Genomic DNA, 18,455 nt, shown 5'->3' with positions numbered 1-18,455 from the left:
TGGGAGAACAGGAACGGGAAGGACTGAGGAAGCCAGGAAGGCTGAGTGTGAGTGGCTGGATAACTGACACTTGGGGACACGTTGCTCTGGAGGCAGCAGTGGGACTCGCAGTGAAGGTTGGATGCCCTCGCCTGGAGCACAGAGCGAGGCAGGGGCTGGGTGGATGTGTTCTGTGGAGGGTAAATAAAGCTGTGGGTGGCAGTGGGTCCAGCTGCAGTGCGTCTCGACCCTAAGTACGTTTCACGGGTTAGCAAAGGCAGAGGAGGCGGTGGATGAAGGTAAAGAAAGTTTGCCAGAGGTTTCTTAAAATTACTGTGTTAGTCACCAAACGGTGTATCATTAGTTTTTGATGTAGTGTTCTGTGCTTCACCTGGTGAGAGCGGGGGTCCAGGGAGCGGACGGAGGGAGGATGGAGCTTCAGGAGGGGCAGAGGGAGGGAAGAGAGCATCAGGAGTTTGTGAGGACGGGCAGGGAGTGGCCAGAACTCCCACCGGTGACTGTTCCCTCCAGCGCCCCGCGGTCATTGAATGGAGGCGTCCTGCAATAGAAACGGGGGGGGGGGGTGGTGCTGGGAGGGGCCCAGCCTGTGGCGCTTGTTCCCTAAACAGTTACAGAGAGAAAGGAAGCAAGAGAGGAATAGGTTCATGTAGGCGATCCCTTAACAGACCGGCTGCTGTGACCCAGAGCGCCAGTGGAATGTCTGTGGTATTGCCAGGCTCTTTTGTGGGTGACTAGTCAGTGGGGAGCTTCTCTCACTTGGGGACCGGGTGCAGACAGCCCCCACTGTGACGGCTGCAGGGTCCAGAGGCGCCTTGGTTCTGAACTTTCAGCTGTAATTGGTATTGATGTATTTTCAATTATGACTGAAGGGAGTGGATTCAGAATTTAGTTAGTGGGCCTCCAAATGAAACTTGGGAACACAATCCTTGTGAAAAATCATTTTAGCTTATCAGTAGTTGGCAAACGTTTATATAGCCGTGGTCGTTCTGGCTGTGCCTTTGGCTGCATACTAAACTGAACAGCAAGCTGTGTCCACTGATTGAATGAAAAAAAAATAATGATTTTGTGTTACAGGGAACCTTTTACAATATGCCAGAGGGACCTACTGGAGTCTCTTTAATCTTGAACAATGGTTGTTTCTTGCAGAGGCAAATTATGCAAATCGGTACTTAGTGTTTCATAATCAATCAGGTCTTTGTTGGAAGTGTTGCGAGTGCCAACAGAACAGAATTCCTATCTTGGGGGGGTGTGGGGGGGGGTGGCTTGCAAGTCAGACCACTGCTGTGACTAGCAAAGGACACTTGTGACCGCTTTGAACTCGCCCCACAGTTAAAAGGCAGTCATCCTTTGAGAAGAATCCCACCGTTTTGTACCAGGGTTTTTGTTTTACAGTTTATCTTGCTTTGGGTAATTTACAAAGCACGGTGAAGGAGCAGCTCGCAGGACTGGTCTGTGGGGGACACACGTAAACAGAGCCGGGCCCGCCGCCTGGGATGGCAGATGGCAGCCATGCGCCTGGAGCTCCCTTTGTGTCCTCCCTGCCTCGAGTGCGGGGTTTTCAAGTCCTCTCGGACTCCTCCAAGTGCACGTGTGTATTTTCAAACAATGTCGTTTCAGCTTCGGCCTGCGCAGAATAATTAACCTTTAATAATCCTTTGATTCTAGATCAAAAAACAAAGAACCAGAGAAATCTTAAAAGCCCTTGGGAAAAAAGGGTGATGTGTTTGAGTTCCTGGTATTACTCCAGCTGCAGTGCCCGTGTTGCCATCTAGTGGCTGAGTGAAGTATGAGCCGCCAGACTGTGCCGTTTTACCACGCGCTTCGCATCTGAAAGGGGTAGAGAATCAGTTCGGTTCGGAACACTGAATCCTTATTGAGGAAAGGCTTTGGGTCGGGCGTGTGCCTGGGCAGCTTACATCAGACAGACACGAAAACGTTTCACAAGATGCTACCGTCTCTGAAAGAGGTCTCCTTGCAGGAGGGGGCCTTAACCTGGCCTGGAAGTGGCAGAGAAGACTTTTAGGAGGTGCCTCCCTTGAGCAGAGGAGTTGAGGCAGAAGAGTGGGATTGGGGGGGGGGGGGCTTCGATTCTGGAGATGTCCGCAAGATGAGGGACCCCCAGGCCTCAAGCTTAAATTGGGCCTGATTTGTCGGTAATGGGGAGTCAGTGTATACTTTTAGTCAGGAAGTATGTAGGAAGATTTGCCTTTTTGTTTAAAAACATTTTTTTGTCTGATTACAAAGGTTATACATACTAATTGTAGAAAAATGTTAAAATACAAAAAGGTACTAAGAAGAAAGCAAAATCTCCAAATCTCACCAGCCAGACAACCATCAGTATTTTGATGGGCCATCTTTCAGGCTCCTGTCTGTGTGTGCACAACTTTAGGTGTTATTTCCCATCTTTTCTGTAAATGGATCACGCAGTGTGTGTTTTAGGCGAGCTTCGTTTCCACCCCCGTCCCCCCAACAATACACTTGTGGGCAAACCCTCCATGTCGCCGCTCACTCACCCGGGGTGTACCTCGCCCCATCTCACTGGTGCACGTGCTGGGATGGTTTTGGTTTTGTTTGTCCCTCCTAGTAAAACCTTTATGTGTAAGGACAGGTGATAGGAGAATCTTTTTTTCCCTGTCAAATGCATCTGATTTAGAAACCACACTTTTTATGATAGATGGGTTGTGGAGAATTTCAGTGTCTTGTTTTGGGGAATGAGTCATATTTAAACATAGCTACTTAAAAGGGAACTCCATTCATGTTCAGAGACAGGAAGGAGTGAAAGGGTCCAATGAATACCTGTAGTTTGAGCGCGCAGTTCACATCACTTGTTGGCTGAGGCATCGACTTCCCGAGGAAGCCAGATCCTGGCTGATCCTGGAGTGTGGCCGTTAGCTTTGTGCTGTCCCAAGGCCGTAGCCCTGTGCCTTTAACCCGAACAACTCTGCTCAGCACCGGGTAGTTTTGATCTCAAAACGTTCCGTCTATACTTGAGGTAAAAGCAAGTCTCTCAGACCCACCGTGCTCAGCTGGGACGGCAGGGCCATCTCTGTGGGGGAACTCGCACAGACTAGCAGCACACAGGCTCTTGGTTTGGGAGTCACAGTTTCCCGTTTCTCTTGAACCATTTACGTGGAATGTGTGCTCCATGTCTTCTCAGCTGTGAACCGGGATTATAGTGGAACCTACCCCACAGAGCTGAGAGGAGGAGAGGAGATGATGGGCGCGGAGCATTTACATTGGTGCCTGCCACGTAGTACGCACTCAGTAAAAGCTGGCAGTTAGCTCGTGCTGCAACTGTTTCTTAAAAATAATGTTTACCTCCCTCTCTTTGTAGTGAAGCCCGGGGAGATTAAGCAACTTGCTCAAAATTTCAGTTGGCAAAGGTTAAGAGTTTAGGGGAGCTTGTAAAAGCACCCCTTTCTTCTCAGCCCAATTTTGGAACCATCTGAAAGAGAAATACAGGAGTCAGAACATGAAAAAGCCACATGGGGGACCTGGCTTTAGATTTGTAGCCAAATGCAGGGGGAGCTTGGGTCGGAATATACCCTTTGCTGGCTGGCTGGTGTGAGCAGAGGAGAGGGCGAGACGGACCGAGCACGCTCATTCCTTTCTCCAAGTCATAAACCAGTTAGTTAAGTTGCTCCTCCTCCCTCGAGGCCAGGAATATTGGTCCCGCTGAAGTCCCTGCACGTAAAGCCTAAGGACTGGGGATCAGGGTCTCCCTCGGCAGTGGGTGGCAAAGCAGAGGTCAGAACCCAAGCATCTCTGCCCGCTCCCTGGATTTCTTACCCATCCATCTCCGTCTTGCCCACCCTGCTCCACCCAGACCCGTGCACCCAGACCCACGCAGTCTTTCGCCCAGAGTCCGCTCCTCCGCCTGTCCCCTGCCCAAGCTGAAGGTGGCTGTAGGAGAACGCAAACGTGGGGGAGAAAAGCAGTCTGGGAAGTTGTCTTCCTTGTTCATTTAAGCCATGTTTTGTGGTAGTTTGATGATCGATACTCAAAACGAACAGGTCAGCATTGTACTGCTGGTCTTCCCGACCGTCCTGTTTCCTTGCTCATGTTTGTGGGCCTTCCCCTCCACATCCGGGTAGCTTTGCCAACTCCAAGCCTGCCATGTTGCAAAACCCACGGCATGGCAGCTGACCTGGGAGGAGAGGACAGGAGCCAGTGGAAACATTCCCTGCAGATAGATGAGTATTCCTACTTCAGCATACGGGTGACTTTTAAAATGAGCGCTGTGTGTGGAAACCTTTTTTGCAGATCTTTCCGTATCCACTGTAGTTAAAAACATTTTCAAATTCAACCTTGTGCACAAATACTCTCACATGAAACCCAGCTTATATTACTATGGAGAGACACCTCCGACTTCAGTAAGCTAAACATTAGTAGTCCCACCAGTCTTTTGACAGTATAATACAGGTGAGTGACTTCACCTCTGAGTCACACAGACCTGTGACCAGTCCCAGTTCTGCCTCTTGCCAGCCTTGCAGCCTTGCATGGGCCTCCGTTTCCAGGTTTCTTAAATGGGAAGGGGGGTCATGTCTAATCCGTCCAGTTGTTTTGGGAGAGTAAATGCCGGCACATGTCGACTGAGCAGTTTCTGCATGGCCTGACACACCCAGACACACGGTGGGTGCTCCGCAAGTGGCCGTGGCTGGTGGGTGCAAGCAAGTGTCTGGCGCGTTGCTGCACAGGATGGAAGAAGAAGGGACCAGCTTGACGGTGCTCACTCCGACACCTTTCTCAGTCGTCCCCTTCGTGAGTATCGTACAGGACAACCACACTTGTGACCTAAGAACTCGAGCCTGATACGTAGAACGTCGGGCTCCATCCAGACTTCACTCCACGTGTCCCTAAGCACATTATTGATCCCGTCTCTGACTCCATTTCTCACGTGTAGAACAGGCGTGGTGGCGTTACCCGTGATCACGCCTGGGAGAGCCAGGTGAGCTGTGCACACAGCGCGGGGAATACCGCCTGGCACACAGTCTCCCCTCAGGGAAGGTTTTGTTGTTGTTTGCTTTTTTGAAGGGGCATCGAACCTGGTAAATGGAATTTTAAGCAAAGATTTCAAGTACTTAGAAATAAAGTAGGTAGAGATTTGCATGGAATTTAGTTTTTGGTTCAAGCGTGTGTGGATTATTACTAGTTTGGCAGCAGAAAATCTGTACTTCAAATGACTAGAAGTGTTAGGGGAAGAAAATGCTAAATGGGAGATTTTTAAAAATGTTTTTATTAAGGAAGATTCAAATATATACTGAAGTAGACAGAATGGTATAAGGAACCAGCACCTACACACGTGCCCCATCGTCAACACGTACCAGCTCACGACCCATCCTGCTTCATCTGATGCTCCCTCCCCCATATTGTTTTGAAGCAAATCCCAGGTATCATACTTGACTTGTAAATTTTTCAGCATATATCTCTAAAAGATAACTTTAAACACAAAAAGGTAGAAGTAATCATAATGCATACTGTTATCACTCCTTAGCAAAAATTCATTATAATTTCTTAATATCAGTATGTATTTTATGAGTATATATATATAAGTATATAAGTAAGTGGGAGTTTTTTTTTTTTTCTTTAACTGGTGAAATAAGAGTACACAGCAGGCATTAAAGTAACTTGAATGAAACTAGAAAACACCAGCATGTCCATTTAACAGTTTTGAAAGCGCCCATGCTGGCTCAGCATAATTAGGGGTTCCAGCCCCGGCTCTGCCAGTAATACCGCCTCTCTGGTCTTTGGTTCCTCTCCACCAAGAAAAATAATCTATTTCAACAGGGTTGTTGTCAGAGTTAAACAAAATAACCTGCTTAAAGTGACTGGTACAGTGCAGATATTAAATACATCTTGCATTTCTTCCTTTTCTTTTTTAGCTACAGTTCCGTTCTTATTTTAAACTACAGTCGATGTTAGAAATGAAGGACACGTTTCATAAAATATGGCAGTGTAGTCAGACCACAGCTCCCGGCCACGAAGACTCTTCTGTGGTGGGAGAGGGTCAGCTTTGTGAGAGCAGATCATCTCCTTTGAAGTGTGTGAGGTCGCACGTCTTCAGTAGAGCTTACCTTCCGAAACACACACCACTGACTTTCTGTGAGAATTATTCGCACAGACAGCCAGCGTGTTCCTCTTCCTTTGTTCACAGCTGTTTAGGGGCAATCTTGTGATACCTCTGACAACTTTTTGATCCAGCTCGTACGTCAGGAGTTATCAGATCTTGAAGCCCTTTCTGTTGGATTTTTCCAACAGAACTTTTTTTCCACAAACTTTTTTTCCACAAACTTTTTTTCCCCCTCCTTTCTTCATCCAACATTTTATTCACTACCGGAGATACAAAAATGAATGGGGCATAGATCCTGACCTCAAGGAATTCAGTTGAAGTCTATTGGGGGGGGTCACAGATAAATACTTCTAATGTTCTGTGGAAAGTGCTGACGGGTATTTATAAAATACTAAGGAAGGTGTTAGGGAAGGCTTCGTGGAGGAGGTGACATTTAACTGGAACCTGGAAGGATGAACAGGAATTCTTCTGGTGGCATGGGGTTGGAATAGAGAAAGCTGTTCCAGGCAGAGGAAGAGCAGTCATGAAGGCACAGAGCTATGAAGACGGTGTGTCCCTCATCTGCCCAAGGTTGTGATTCACCCCACAGCGTGGCTTAGTCCCCAGAATGCTCCCTGTTTTTAGCCCCTGCATTTAGTCACCCATTGGTCCCACAGACTTCTCCATTGACCTCTTGTTTCCTCCCAGGACCCTCTCCCTACTTTCCTCCCCGTGTCATTCAGTGATTCCAAGACTAAGAAATTGACACTAGTTTTAGATCTTTACAGGGCAATAAAACTTTCATTTTACTTTGATTTCCATGTCAGACTTGACAGTGGAATGGCCTTTTTCCTTTTAAAAGTAAGAGGGATTCTCTTTGGATACACACATACAGGTGGTTCTTTTAAAACTAGCACTATGTGTAGAAGCATTTAAAATTGAAAGCATACAAGTACTCAACCTCTAAAAATTTGAAAACATAAAGGCCATATCAGAATCATATGAAATATAATATACTATTTTTGGCAGTTTATTGTCAAAAATGGGACTAAGCACAACAGTAAACAGAGCTTGGCCAAGGATCTTTATAAAGATAGTGGTGGTCATGTGATTAAACTGTCAAATCGCTCATGATGAAGATAGCCCGCTATCATATAATGCTATTTGGGACTTAAGGGTGTCTATTTAGATAAATCAAAGACCTATTGATTTTTTTTGTATTGATTTGTTGTGATTTGTGTGTGTGTGTATTTATTTTAGGAATCTAATAGAATTTCAAGGCTGTCAAATACCTACAGAAATCTTAATGCTCATTTATTTTCATTTATGCTTTTGAAATATTATTTCGTTCATTATACTCACGTTAAGTATTGAGTTATACAGATGATATTGTTAAGTCAGTAATTACTTAATACCTCTTGATTTACCAAGAATTCCATTTAATACTGAACAAGCTTCAGTTTGTTTTAATAAGTTTATTTTATAGAAATTTGCCATTACAGAATGTAAGAAATTGGGATCACATTTGTTATACTTCACATGAAACCTCAATTATGTTTTTTGAGATGCGTGTGGGGCCTTCTTGCTGCTGGCACTCATCCCCTTGCACCATGGCATCCTGGTAGACCCCAGCTAGTTAAAGGTGGGGGTGGAGGGCAGTGAGGGAGTGGGCAGTGGATCTAGCCTTTGGGCTTGTTAAAACTTTTTATGGAAAACTTTATGGCTCGTAAAAAAAACAAAAAAAACCAAAAACCTGTCAACCTACTTTGAATATTTTTGTCCACCCCCCACCCAAATGCATATGTTGAAGCCCTAATCCCCAGTGTAATATGGTGGGAGGTGGGGCCTGTGAGAGGTGATCAGGTCATGAATGAGATTAGTGCCCTTTTAAGAAGAGACTTGGGAGAGGTGACACCTCTCTACCACATGGGGCTGTATGCAGACTAGAAAGAGGGTTCTCACCACACCCCGGATCTCTTGGCACCTTGATCTAGGACTTCCCAGCCTCCAGAACTGTGGGACTGTGTCATCCTACTGCAAGCCACACAGCCTGTGGGATTTTGTCACAGCAGCTTAAACTAGGACAAGCTGTATTAGTTTCTTCTTGCTGCTGTAACAAATCACCATAAATCCAGTGGCTTCAGACAACAAAAATTTATTATCTTATGGTCTTGTAGGCAGAGGTCCAAAATAGGACTTCCTAGGCTGAAAACGAGGTGTTGGCAGGGCCATGTTCTTTTCTGGGGAGACAGTAGGGGAGAATCCATTTCCTTACCTTTCCCACCTTGCAGAGGCGGACCACGTTGCCTGGCTCCTGCCCTCCGTCTTCAAAGCAGGCAGTGCTGGATTGAGTCCTTCTCCCGTTGTGTCATGCTGCCTCTGTCTCCTGCCTCCCTCTTCCACAGTTAAGGACCCTTGTGATTATACAGGGCCTACCCACCTAGATGGTTAATCTATTATTATCCCTATTTTAAGGTCGACTGATGAGCAACCTTAATTCCATCTGCTACGTTAATTGTCCTTTGCCCTGTCACATAATACAGTAACAGGTTCCAGGGATTATACCTTGGATGACTTTGGGGGCGAGGGTGGTTTTACTCTGTCTGCAACAGTAAATATAATCCTTTGGCGATTATTCAGTACCCACTGTTTATTCAACATGTAGTGAAAGTTTTTGAGTCTCTCCTTTGCTCCAAGAACTGTGCCTGACAAGCACAGGAAAGAGAAACGACCCTTCACCTTCTAGGAGCTGGCCGTCTGGTGAAGGCAAGTCAGTCTGAAATGAGTCGTTGCAGCCCTCTCGAAGGAAGGGGTGCTGAAATGGGTATATGTGCCACATTCTGTGGGTGAGTGGGGTCTGGCCGTGCCTGGGAATGCAGAGTAGGGAAGAAAAGAGCGTGTTGAAAGAGAAGTTTGCGAAGGAGGGAGGTGGGTAGGGTATTCCAGGGAAAGGGAGAACCGTCTGGGTGTGCGTGTTAGGAAGCCTTGGGACTTGGAGCCTGGAGCCTGGTAGGGAGTGTGGCAGGGACTGAGGCCACACGGGACTTTTGGAGCTGGACCGTGAAGGGCCTTGAGTGCTCTATGGGAATTTGGACTTGACCCCATTGTTTAGGCCCAGAGGTTACGGTTGGCTGCCCTTTGGCAAATCAGCCGCAGAGCTGCTTCCTTTGGCTGCAGCGTATTTTATCCAGAATTCACCACTGCCAAATGTACTACAGCCATCCACTTCCCTTGCTTTACTCATGTGCTGTCTACCTGGCCCCTTGTAGGTAGGGGTTGGGGAAGGGGATAGAAACCATTGAAAGTTAAAACAGGAGAGTAACGATCAAATCTTATATGTGGTGCGGTAAACACCTTGTTTGTACTTCCCTTAAATATTTTCCCCACAGCCTTAAGAGTCAGATTTTATAATGCATTTAAGTGGAAAATAGGAATAAGGTGTAAGGAAGGCAGCTTTGTTGTACAGAAAAATATGCTGAACTTGAAGTCAGACTGTCCTGAGTTTATTTTTAAGCTCTGCCACACACTGCGTGTGTCTCCTTGGATGAATCACATAGCTTCTGTGAGGTTCACTTTCCCAAACTGGTTAATATTAGAGAACTGTGCTGTCCGTGCCCACAACAGGGCCACAGATAGGGGAGAGAAAGTACCTCATAGGGCCAGGGATCTCAGGCAGACTCTCAACCCTTGTTTGTTACCCAGTAAGTGAGTGAATGTTATGGCCATACTTCATTTTTAGTTTGAGTCCTGCTCTTCAAATGCCTGAAGGTACTTTTCTGAACGGTATTTATTATTTATCTAGACTTCGTGGGAAATTCAACTGAACTCCTATTGACCTATCTGCAGCCAAATGCTGAATGTCTCCTTTGTGATAAATACTATCTTTGTGTTTAGACACATACTTGTTCCACAGATACTTAGTGCCCACCCTCTGTGCTCCGTGTTGTGCTCAGAACTGCAGGGCAGCAGCCCAGCCCCTCTTTGCATGGTTCATAATCCCACTGATGGAGCAGCCAGAGGGCCGTGTGTAACTTTGTGCCACGTGGGTGGTATGCAGAAGTGCTTTTAAGTTGAAAGCAAAGCGAAAATTAGCCTGAGTTGGCCTTGACAGAAAAACTTTCATGGAAAAGATGAAAGTTCAGCGGACCCTTCAAGGCTGGGGTTATGTACGTTTGGAATAAGTACAAAGGGCCTTAGGAGGAAGCTAGCGTGAGCAGTGGTCAAAGGACAGAGCAGGCCACCGGCTTAGTTAATCATTCTTTCCTTCTGGAAACACTTTTGTCTTTGTCAACCATGGTTGTAGGTTCCTTCCTACCTATTTTTATTTTATTTTACTTATTCTGTAATCCCTAGCTCCACATGCTGACACGTAGGCAGGTGCTTTGGGGTAGGGTTTTATTACACTAGATACCAGCCATGACGAGTCCTTTGTACCTTTGTGTCCTTTTTGTTCATCTGGGCAAGTAGGCCTTTGGGAAGATGGAGGTTTGCTCTGTAGGTATCCCTTGTTGCCCGTGAAGCTTTTAACTGTGCTGCTCTGTGGGGCCCTGTCTATAAACTTGATATTTCCAACCTTAGAATCCATCCCCAGGATTCTCGGAAGAAGGAGTATTTGTCTATAAAATTTTAGATATCCTTTAGATAAGAAAAGGATTTGGCCTTTATCGAGCACATTCTGTATAGTTACTAGACATGCATTATCTCATTTAATCTCAAAGTTCCTTAGAGATCATCTCTTCCTAACATGTTCGATCGTATCACAACACTTACAAGGAAAAAGGAACTGTCAAAGAGAGACCAAGGCCCAGGAATGCGGGTGACTTTGGGAAAGTTAATCAACAAGCTAGTGATGACAGATGACCCTTGAACAACATGGGTTTGAATTGTGTGGGCCCACTTATACGTGATTTTATTTTGAGAATGCAGTACAGTCCTGTAAATGGATTTTCTCTTCCTTATGATTTTCTTAGTAACATTTTTTTTTCTCTAGCTTGCTTTATTGTGAGAATACAGTATATGATACATATACAAAATATGTGTTAACCGACTGCTTATGTTATTGGTAAAGCTTCTGGTCAACAGGCTACTAATAGTTAAGTTTTGGGGGAGTCAGAAGTTATATAAGGATTTTCTGGGGGGGGGGTGTCGGCACCCTTACCCCTGCCTTGATGTTCAAGGCTCAGCTATATATGAGAACCCAAAACTGAAGTTGTCCAATGTGTAGCTTCAAAATTTGTCTACAACCTGCATTCCATCCTCTATTAATTTAAAATTTATTGCAGGTGAGTGTAACATATCTGTCTATATAAACTCTTTGCTTTCTTTTATTCTAGATTTCACACATTGGCAAACTGAGAGATTTTCTTCTGGAACACAGGAAAGATTATATTAATGCATATAGGTAAGCGCGTACTTTTTACTGTGGCTTCGGTGACTAAATTCTTTCCCATACATATGTTCCTTTTGAGCCTTTTGTCCTTACTTTTTACTTACTAACTCAGAGTTGTCTTGGGGAGGATCAGTTTGGTGGTGGTGTCTGCGGAGCAGGAGGGAGCTCTCGTATCCAGGGTAGGCTCTGCTAGCCTGCATGCCCTTGGGGTCATGATATCCCCAGTGTGATCTTCCGTGCTGTTGCTCCTACATGTTTGTATCTCTGTATGTACCACGGATGTTGTGAAACATGTAGACACAAATGAGACAGTTTCTCAGTACATGCTATTGAACAGACGATGGAACGATGCAAGTCGTGTAAACTCTTGCATCTAGAGAGGGTTTGGTTAGGTTGCTTTTTCAAAGGAGGAAAGCATTTTGACTGAGACTTCCAAAATGGGTTCTGGAGTAGACTCCAGCTCTCAGCAGATGCAGGGGCATTACGGTGCAGATGCCTTGTCCCCTGCGCTTCCCTGAGCTCCATTTGCACCTGGCGATGGCGCAGCCCGTCTTCCATAGGACTGCACTTCAAGTGTCCTGTGTGAATTAATGAGAAGGTCGGTGGGGCATATGAAATGTCATCATTGGCAATGTTACACTTCTAAGTGTATTTCATCATATAATTTTGGAATGTAGTAAATTACTCTTAGTGCATAGTAATAGTACCAAGAAGACCTTATTTTTAAGTTTTCAGTTAAAATAATAGCTCAACACTAGATGGCAGTGTAAATTTCATTTCCAGAGGTATACATGGATAGCAAGTACTAATTTTATAGTCCATAAAAATGGAAGATGTAGACATTTTGGAAAGCTTAACAAAACTGGCATAAACCTCCTCTGTCCAGCTCCTTTCTGGAGTACCCGACAACTTAGGTTACATGAGTGTTTGTAGAGGCCCTTCATGGGAATCCATTGTTCACTTCCCTTGGCCTTGAAAAGGCATCCAACAAGGCGAATGTTAAATGTTGGTTAGTTCAGGCCACCCCACTCCCTTATTGGCCTCGTGAACCTGAGAAAGTCAATCTGTAAAACCCAGTGTCGTCTCTAAACCAGGGGTCAACAGACTACCACCTGGAGGCCAAGTCCACCCTGCTGCCTGTGTTTGTACAGCCTGTGAACCAAGAATAGTTTTTAAACAGCAGGGGGAAAAGAACAAGATTTCATCACATATGAAAATTAAATTTAAATTCACATTCGAGTGTCCCTAAATAAAGTTTATTGGAACACCACCAAACCCATTCATTGACATGTTCTCTTTGGCTGCTTTTTCGCTACAACAGCAGAGCTAAATGGCTGTGACAGACTACATGGCCTGCAAAATTGAATGTATTTACTATCAGGCCCTTTGCAAAAAAAGCTTGCGGAGTCCTGCTGTAAACAGAGGGGTTGATAATCCCTCACCGGCTAGTTGAGAGATTCCCATAAGACAGTATCATTGAAATGCAATGCATTTCCATGCATTTATAAGATTATTGTACAAGGGTGCTGTTCTGGAACTTTGCCATAGTTTCAAACTTGTGATTAGAATAGAGATATTCAGGCATGTACTTCTCCTCAGCTCCCACACACTGTGTGTCCGTGCCTGCAGAGCACTCCAAGTCCTCTCCCTGATGTCACCCAGGACAGCCGGCCGCTGGCCCAGGGCTTCCTGTTTCCCAGCTACGGGCAGCGGGCGCTCAGACTGATGCGCGGGATCTCCGGGGCGGGTCCCGCTCTGCCACTTACTGGTTGTGTGGCTTGAGCATCAGGTAGAAATCTAGTTCCTGAGGCTTTCTGAGTCTTGACGAATCTGTCACCTCATTATGGAAACTCAGTCTTTTACTCCTTTTCCCATTGCCAGCTCGTGCATTCTGCATTCCACTCCTGTCCCTGTTGTGGTCCCTTTGCCAGAGCAGGGGCTTGGGAGGGGGGGCGGTCAGGCACACCAAAGTTCAGCCTCACTTCTGCCAGGTATTAGTGATGTGAGTGTCTAGAGCTCACTTCACATCTCGTGCTCGTTTCCTTTTTTCAATGTGGATGATGCTCTTCTGAGGAGTAGAGGAGATGTGTGCAAGTTCCTGACACAGAGAAGGCCCTTGGTGAAGGGTAACCGGACTGGACCCCATGTGACCTATGATGAAGTTGTAGGGGTGGGCAGTTAGAAAAGAGCACACCTCTCCAACCTGCCAGAGAGTGGGGGGAGGAAGGGAGGGAAGGAGAGAGAGAGGAGAGAGGTGGGATTGCAGGGGTCAGATCAACATGATGGAGATGGACGAGTGACCAACTTGATCACCGGTAAAACCTAGGGTGGCAGGCAGAGCTTAGGTCTGAGAGTGGGCAGCCTTATCGAAGGCTCTGGAATTAGACTCACTCAGCCGTTCCTGCCACTGAACGGTCGCAATCCCTGGAGCACAGAGATCAGGGGCAGCCCCCTTTCTGGCATATGAGAGAGAGGAGGGCAGCAGGGCCTGTAAGCAAGCAGATCTCGAAGAGGAGAGTGAGCAGGGAGCCATGGCGGGGTGCGTGTGCATGTCCCTGTCTGTGCCTGGTTCCCTCTGCCAGCTTACCGATCAGAGAAGTCCCCCTTCTTCCGTGCCAGGGGGCTGAAGAAGGCACTTGGGGTCACACCAGGGTAGCTGATTCATGCAGAAACATGAGGACTGGGGAGCAGGCATCCTCTCAGTGATCTGCATCTCTCCGGATGGAGAAGGGCTGCCCTTCTTGGCTCCCATCAAGTCCCCCTCCAGACGATGGTGGACGGTCTGCAGCCTGCCTGTTCATTGCTCCTGCCTCCCAGTGCAGTGTGCTGGCCTTGGCCGGGAACATTTTGGATGGAGTACGAATGTGGAATTGAAAGAAAAATTGCCTTCAGACCCATAAAGCTATGTTAGTTTGACATAATTAGGAAGCTGTAATTTTTTCCATAATGTAGAGCTCAGACTTTATTGACCCATTTAATTTTTTTTAGTAATGACATTTTACTAGAGCAGAACAGCATGCAACGGAGGTAGCCTCTGGCTGGATCTCTTGAATGATTTTAATTAAAAATAATGTCTCCACTTCTGGTGGATGTACCTTTTCTGCAATGTCTTGGCAACAAAACAATACCACTTGAGGGGAAAACTTCTTTGGTTTCGTCAATTTCCAGCTTAAAAGGTTAATGTATAATGTTTCTAAAGGAACATCACCTTTTAATTGAGTGATCAGTTTTATCAAATTAACCTTTAGACCTTTTCAGTTTCACTGAGCTGAGTTTCTATTAAATCAAAATATAGAGTAGGAGGATGTTAATCTAATGTTCTTGGAATTAGTCATTTATAGGTCCGTTCCGCCCACGGGGTGCATGTTCACTTGGAAGTAAGTACCTTTCTTGTTTACTTGTCCCTGACCCCTCTCGCCTCCATTTCTGATGAGATCGCTTCTGTTAGGGAGGAGCCCAAGGCTGGAGGCCCCCCTTCTCCCCGCTCGCTCTCCCCTGCTTTGACTGGGGGGTTGGGGTGGAGGGATGGAGCCCGTGCCTTATGTAGGGCACATTCTGTTAGCATTACCTAGCATTACCATGTGAAGCCAAACTAGGTAAGCAAACGAGAAGCTAGGGAGTGTTGGGATAGGAAAACACTCATCTCGCACTCTTCCAAGTTCCACTGAGGGTAGGGCCATCTGTTTTCCAAGAACCCAGGGGCTTCCTTCTGTCCTTCCAACTGTCCCCCAGAAAGCTGGGGTTGGGGAATAGGAAGGTGCCTTATCCAGAGAGGAAAGGAGGCTTACCTGGTGGCTGGGACTGAGAACCCAGAGCTCACTCCTCCCTTTTCTCTTGGGAGGGACCTGTCATGAGGATAGAGGCAGTGGCTTTTCCGGGGAAGGCTCTGGAAGGAAGGCTCTGGAAGCGCCTGCAGATCTTGGGGGTGGGATAAAATCAACTGGGGGAGGGGCTTCTAAGGAGCACAGCTGCAGCTGTATGTCAAGCCTGTTCTGCATGCACTGAGTCAGGCCATTCAAAAAATGATTACGATCTACTGATTTATCAGCCCGCCAAATCCTAGGCGTTGCTTTTGATGGTGGGATACAGCAGTGAACAGACAGACGAAAGTCCTTGCCTTTGTGGAACTTATATTTTTGTGGGGGAAGACAGAGAAGAAACAAAATTAAAAAGTACACTGTGTAGAATGTTAGAGCTGGATAAGTGCTTTCAGGGGGGTGGGGAAGTAGATAGCACCTGTCAGGAAACAGTCTTATAAAGGAGGGTTAGGGAAGGCCTCATTCAGAGGGGGACATTCAGTAAACACCTGAAAGGAGTAAGGGATCAGTTTATATAGATATCTGGGGAAAGAACATTCCAGAAGAAGGCAGCCTGCAGGTATAAAGATCCTGATGGAGGAGCAGCAAGGGGGCTGGTGTGATGGCAGCAGGAAGGATGAGGGATTGCTGAAGATGAGCCCAGAGAGACTGTAGGAGCCAGCTCTTGTAGGTCAGCTGAAGGATCTTGTTGCTTTTGCAAGAACCTTGGTTTTTATTGCTGGGTAGGAAGCCATGGGAAGGTCTTGCGTGGAGGAGCGATAGGACATGACTTCCTTTGAAACAGGATCAGCATGGCAGGTCCGTGGGGATCGGCTGGAGCAGCAGACATGCTGGGAGGCTACAGCTCAGTCCAGGCGAGGGATGTCAGTGCTGTGGACCAGAGACGTAGCCGTGAGTGTGATAACAAGAGTTCAGATTCTGGAAATACTCTGAAGGTAGAGCCAAAGAGATTTGTCGATGGATTAGACGGGAGCTGGGAGAGAAAAAGAGGGGTTGGGAGGACTTGAGGTGTGGGACCTGAGCGGCAGGAAGGACCAGAAGTGCTGTCCGCACGGGTGGGGGGGCCTGTGGCAGGAGTAGGTTTGAGGCGAGCGGGGGGGGGGGGGGAGGGGGGCAGGCTGCGTGTGGGGCGTTCACAAGGCGAATTCAACATCCGGGTGGAGTTGTTGAGCAGGCAGTTAGGTACTTGGGTCTCAAGTTCTAGGAGAGGTTCAGGCTGAGATGGCAGTTTGAGACTTACAAGCATAAAACTGGTATTTGTGCTGCTAAAGCCACAAGACCAGACTGACTCATCCGGCGAGCAGTGTTGACAGCGAAGAGAAGCAGGAACCGAGCTGCGAGCTGTCCATCTTTAGTGTTCGGGGCACTAGGAGGTGTCCACAAAAAGCCTGAAAATGAGCCCCGGGCGTGGTAGGAGGAAATCAGGAGTGGAGTCGTGGAGGGCAGAGGAGGAGCCCAGGTCAGGGAGGGGATGTCATTGGCTCCGTCCGCTGTGTGCACAGGGACTGGGTCAGGGCTGAGCCGGCGAGCGAGGACAGCGGTGGAGTGAGCAGAGTAAAGCCTGTCTGGATTGCAGTCAGGAAGCGGTGGTCAGGAACATGGAGAAGTTTTACCCAAATGAAGGGAGAGATTAGCAGTAGCTGGTAGGAGACATGGAGTTGAGAGGTTTTGTTTTGTTTTGTTCGAGTTGGGAGAAATAACACCATATTTGCTGGGAAAGATCTAGTAGGGAAAAAATGCTGTTAGTGACTAATACATTAGTGACAGTAGGGTTCACTGTGGGCCAGCGCTCTCTGGGCACCGCGTACACACCATGCTTCTGTAAAGGTCCGTGGTGCAGGGGAGAGAAGGAGTGTTGTAGGGGCCGCCCTGGTGCTGGGGGGTGCGGGGGGGTGCAGAGCTAGGAGGTGGGCCTCCACCCGTGGGAGGCCGAAGGGAGGCCGAGAGAGGGTGGTGTCTGTGGGCCCAGAGGAAGATGGGGGACAGCCCGGGGGCGTGATCTGAAAGCAGAAAGCCCTTGCTCCTCCCCCTGCGGACGGGCTCGAGGAGCTGGCAGTTGGAGGAGCAGGCGAAGAGAAGGAACAGCCGGCCAGGAGCTCGGGAAGGCTCATGCAGCGGGGACACGGAGCACACTCGTAGGCACCATTCGGGGACCACCTGAGTCGAGTCATCAGGATAAAGCCAATATTTTGATCTCTGTGTCTCTGATTCTCACTTGTTCCTAAACTCAGCTATAACAGTGAGTGGTTAGCTGCTGGTCCTCCTTCGTCTCTGGCTCTGACTGCAACAGTTCGGCCCTGTGGCCTCCCACTCCCGGCCTCCTTCCCTCCTTCCCGGAGATTAGGATTAAAACGGTCAGATCAATTCAACAAGATCCACGCAAGCAAGCATTTTTTGAGTGCCCGTCACGTGAAAGCAGTCTGTTCCTGGGGTTTTAGATGGCGCCACTGTCTTCCTGTCTTTCAGTTTGTAGTCTCCGGCCTGCCTCAGTCTGTGGCCGCTGCACTGAATGTCCCAGTGACTCCCCTTTCTCCTTATAGATCCTAGAACTTCAGAAAGCCATCCTTTGTTACTTAAAAATCTCCTTTAGTTTCTCCAGATTTTATCACCAAATGGTTCTAAAAGTCCATTCGCCCTGGTTTCTTTTATCAAAACAAAGTGTCAGTCATGGAACATTTGGTCTCCAGAGCGTTACTTCTGTCCTTTCAAACTGCATTGTAAGGACAAGTGTTAATCGTGGTTTCTTTCATATTTCCACCTCATTTTCTCTTCCTTCTGTGTTGTTTCCATCAATGTCTGCTGCTCATCCAGGCTCTGATGATGCTGTGCTCTTCCTGACAGTTTCACCTCTCAGATCCATCTCCTCTTTCCAGTCCTTGCCAGCGCCTACACTCTGCCATTGCTCCTTTCTTAAAATTCAGTCCAACAGAAATGCACTGGCACCTCCCTCTTACACAGCACTAAGGAGCCAGAGAGGAATAAGGCAGGCTTCTCTGCCTCGTTTCGGTAACCCATTTCCCCCTCTCCTCCATCTAATGAGATACTGCCGTATTCATCTACATCAGGCCCAGCCCTTCCAGTGGCTACAGAATGAAACTCCTTTGACTAGTGCTGGATTCCCACCAAGAACTCATTGCTCCACCTGTCTTGTGCGCCGGCCACATTGAACCACTGACTCTTCTCCAGACAGGCTCGCTCT

At 47.3% G+C, this 18,455-nt stretch overlaps 1 protein-coding gene across 3 annotated transcripts in view; it reads left to right on the top strand.

Annotated features, from left to right (window-relative positions):
- Positions 1–18,455, top strand: part of STX18 (syntaxin 18) — a 123,193-nt gene that overhangs the window by 58,614 nt on the left and 46,124 nt on the right. For all 3 annotated transcript variants that reach the window (XM_045771369.2, XM_045771371.2, XM_045771372.2), the window contains exon 2: positions 11,383–11,450. In XM_045771369.2, coding sequence (XP_045627325.1) covers positions 11,383–11,450 — 68 coding nt within the window. The remainder of the gene's footprint in view (positions 1–11,382; positions 11,451–18,455) is intronic.

The sequence above is a fragment of the Ursus americanus genome, chromosome 8, assembly GCF_024610735.1.
Source record: "Ursus americanus isolate L20-20 chromosome 8, mUrsAme1.1.p, whole genome shotgun sequence".
NCBI classification, from domain to species: Eukaryota; Metazoa; Chordata; class Mammalia; order Carnivora; family Ursidae; genus Ursus; species Ursus americanus.
The sequence above is the reverse complement of the archived record's forward strand: the minus strand, read 5'-3'. Positions and strand labels throughout refer to the sequence as shown.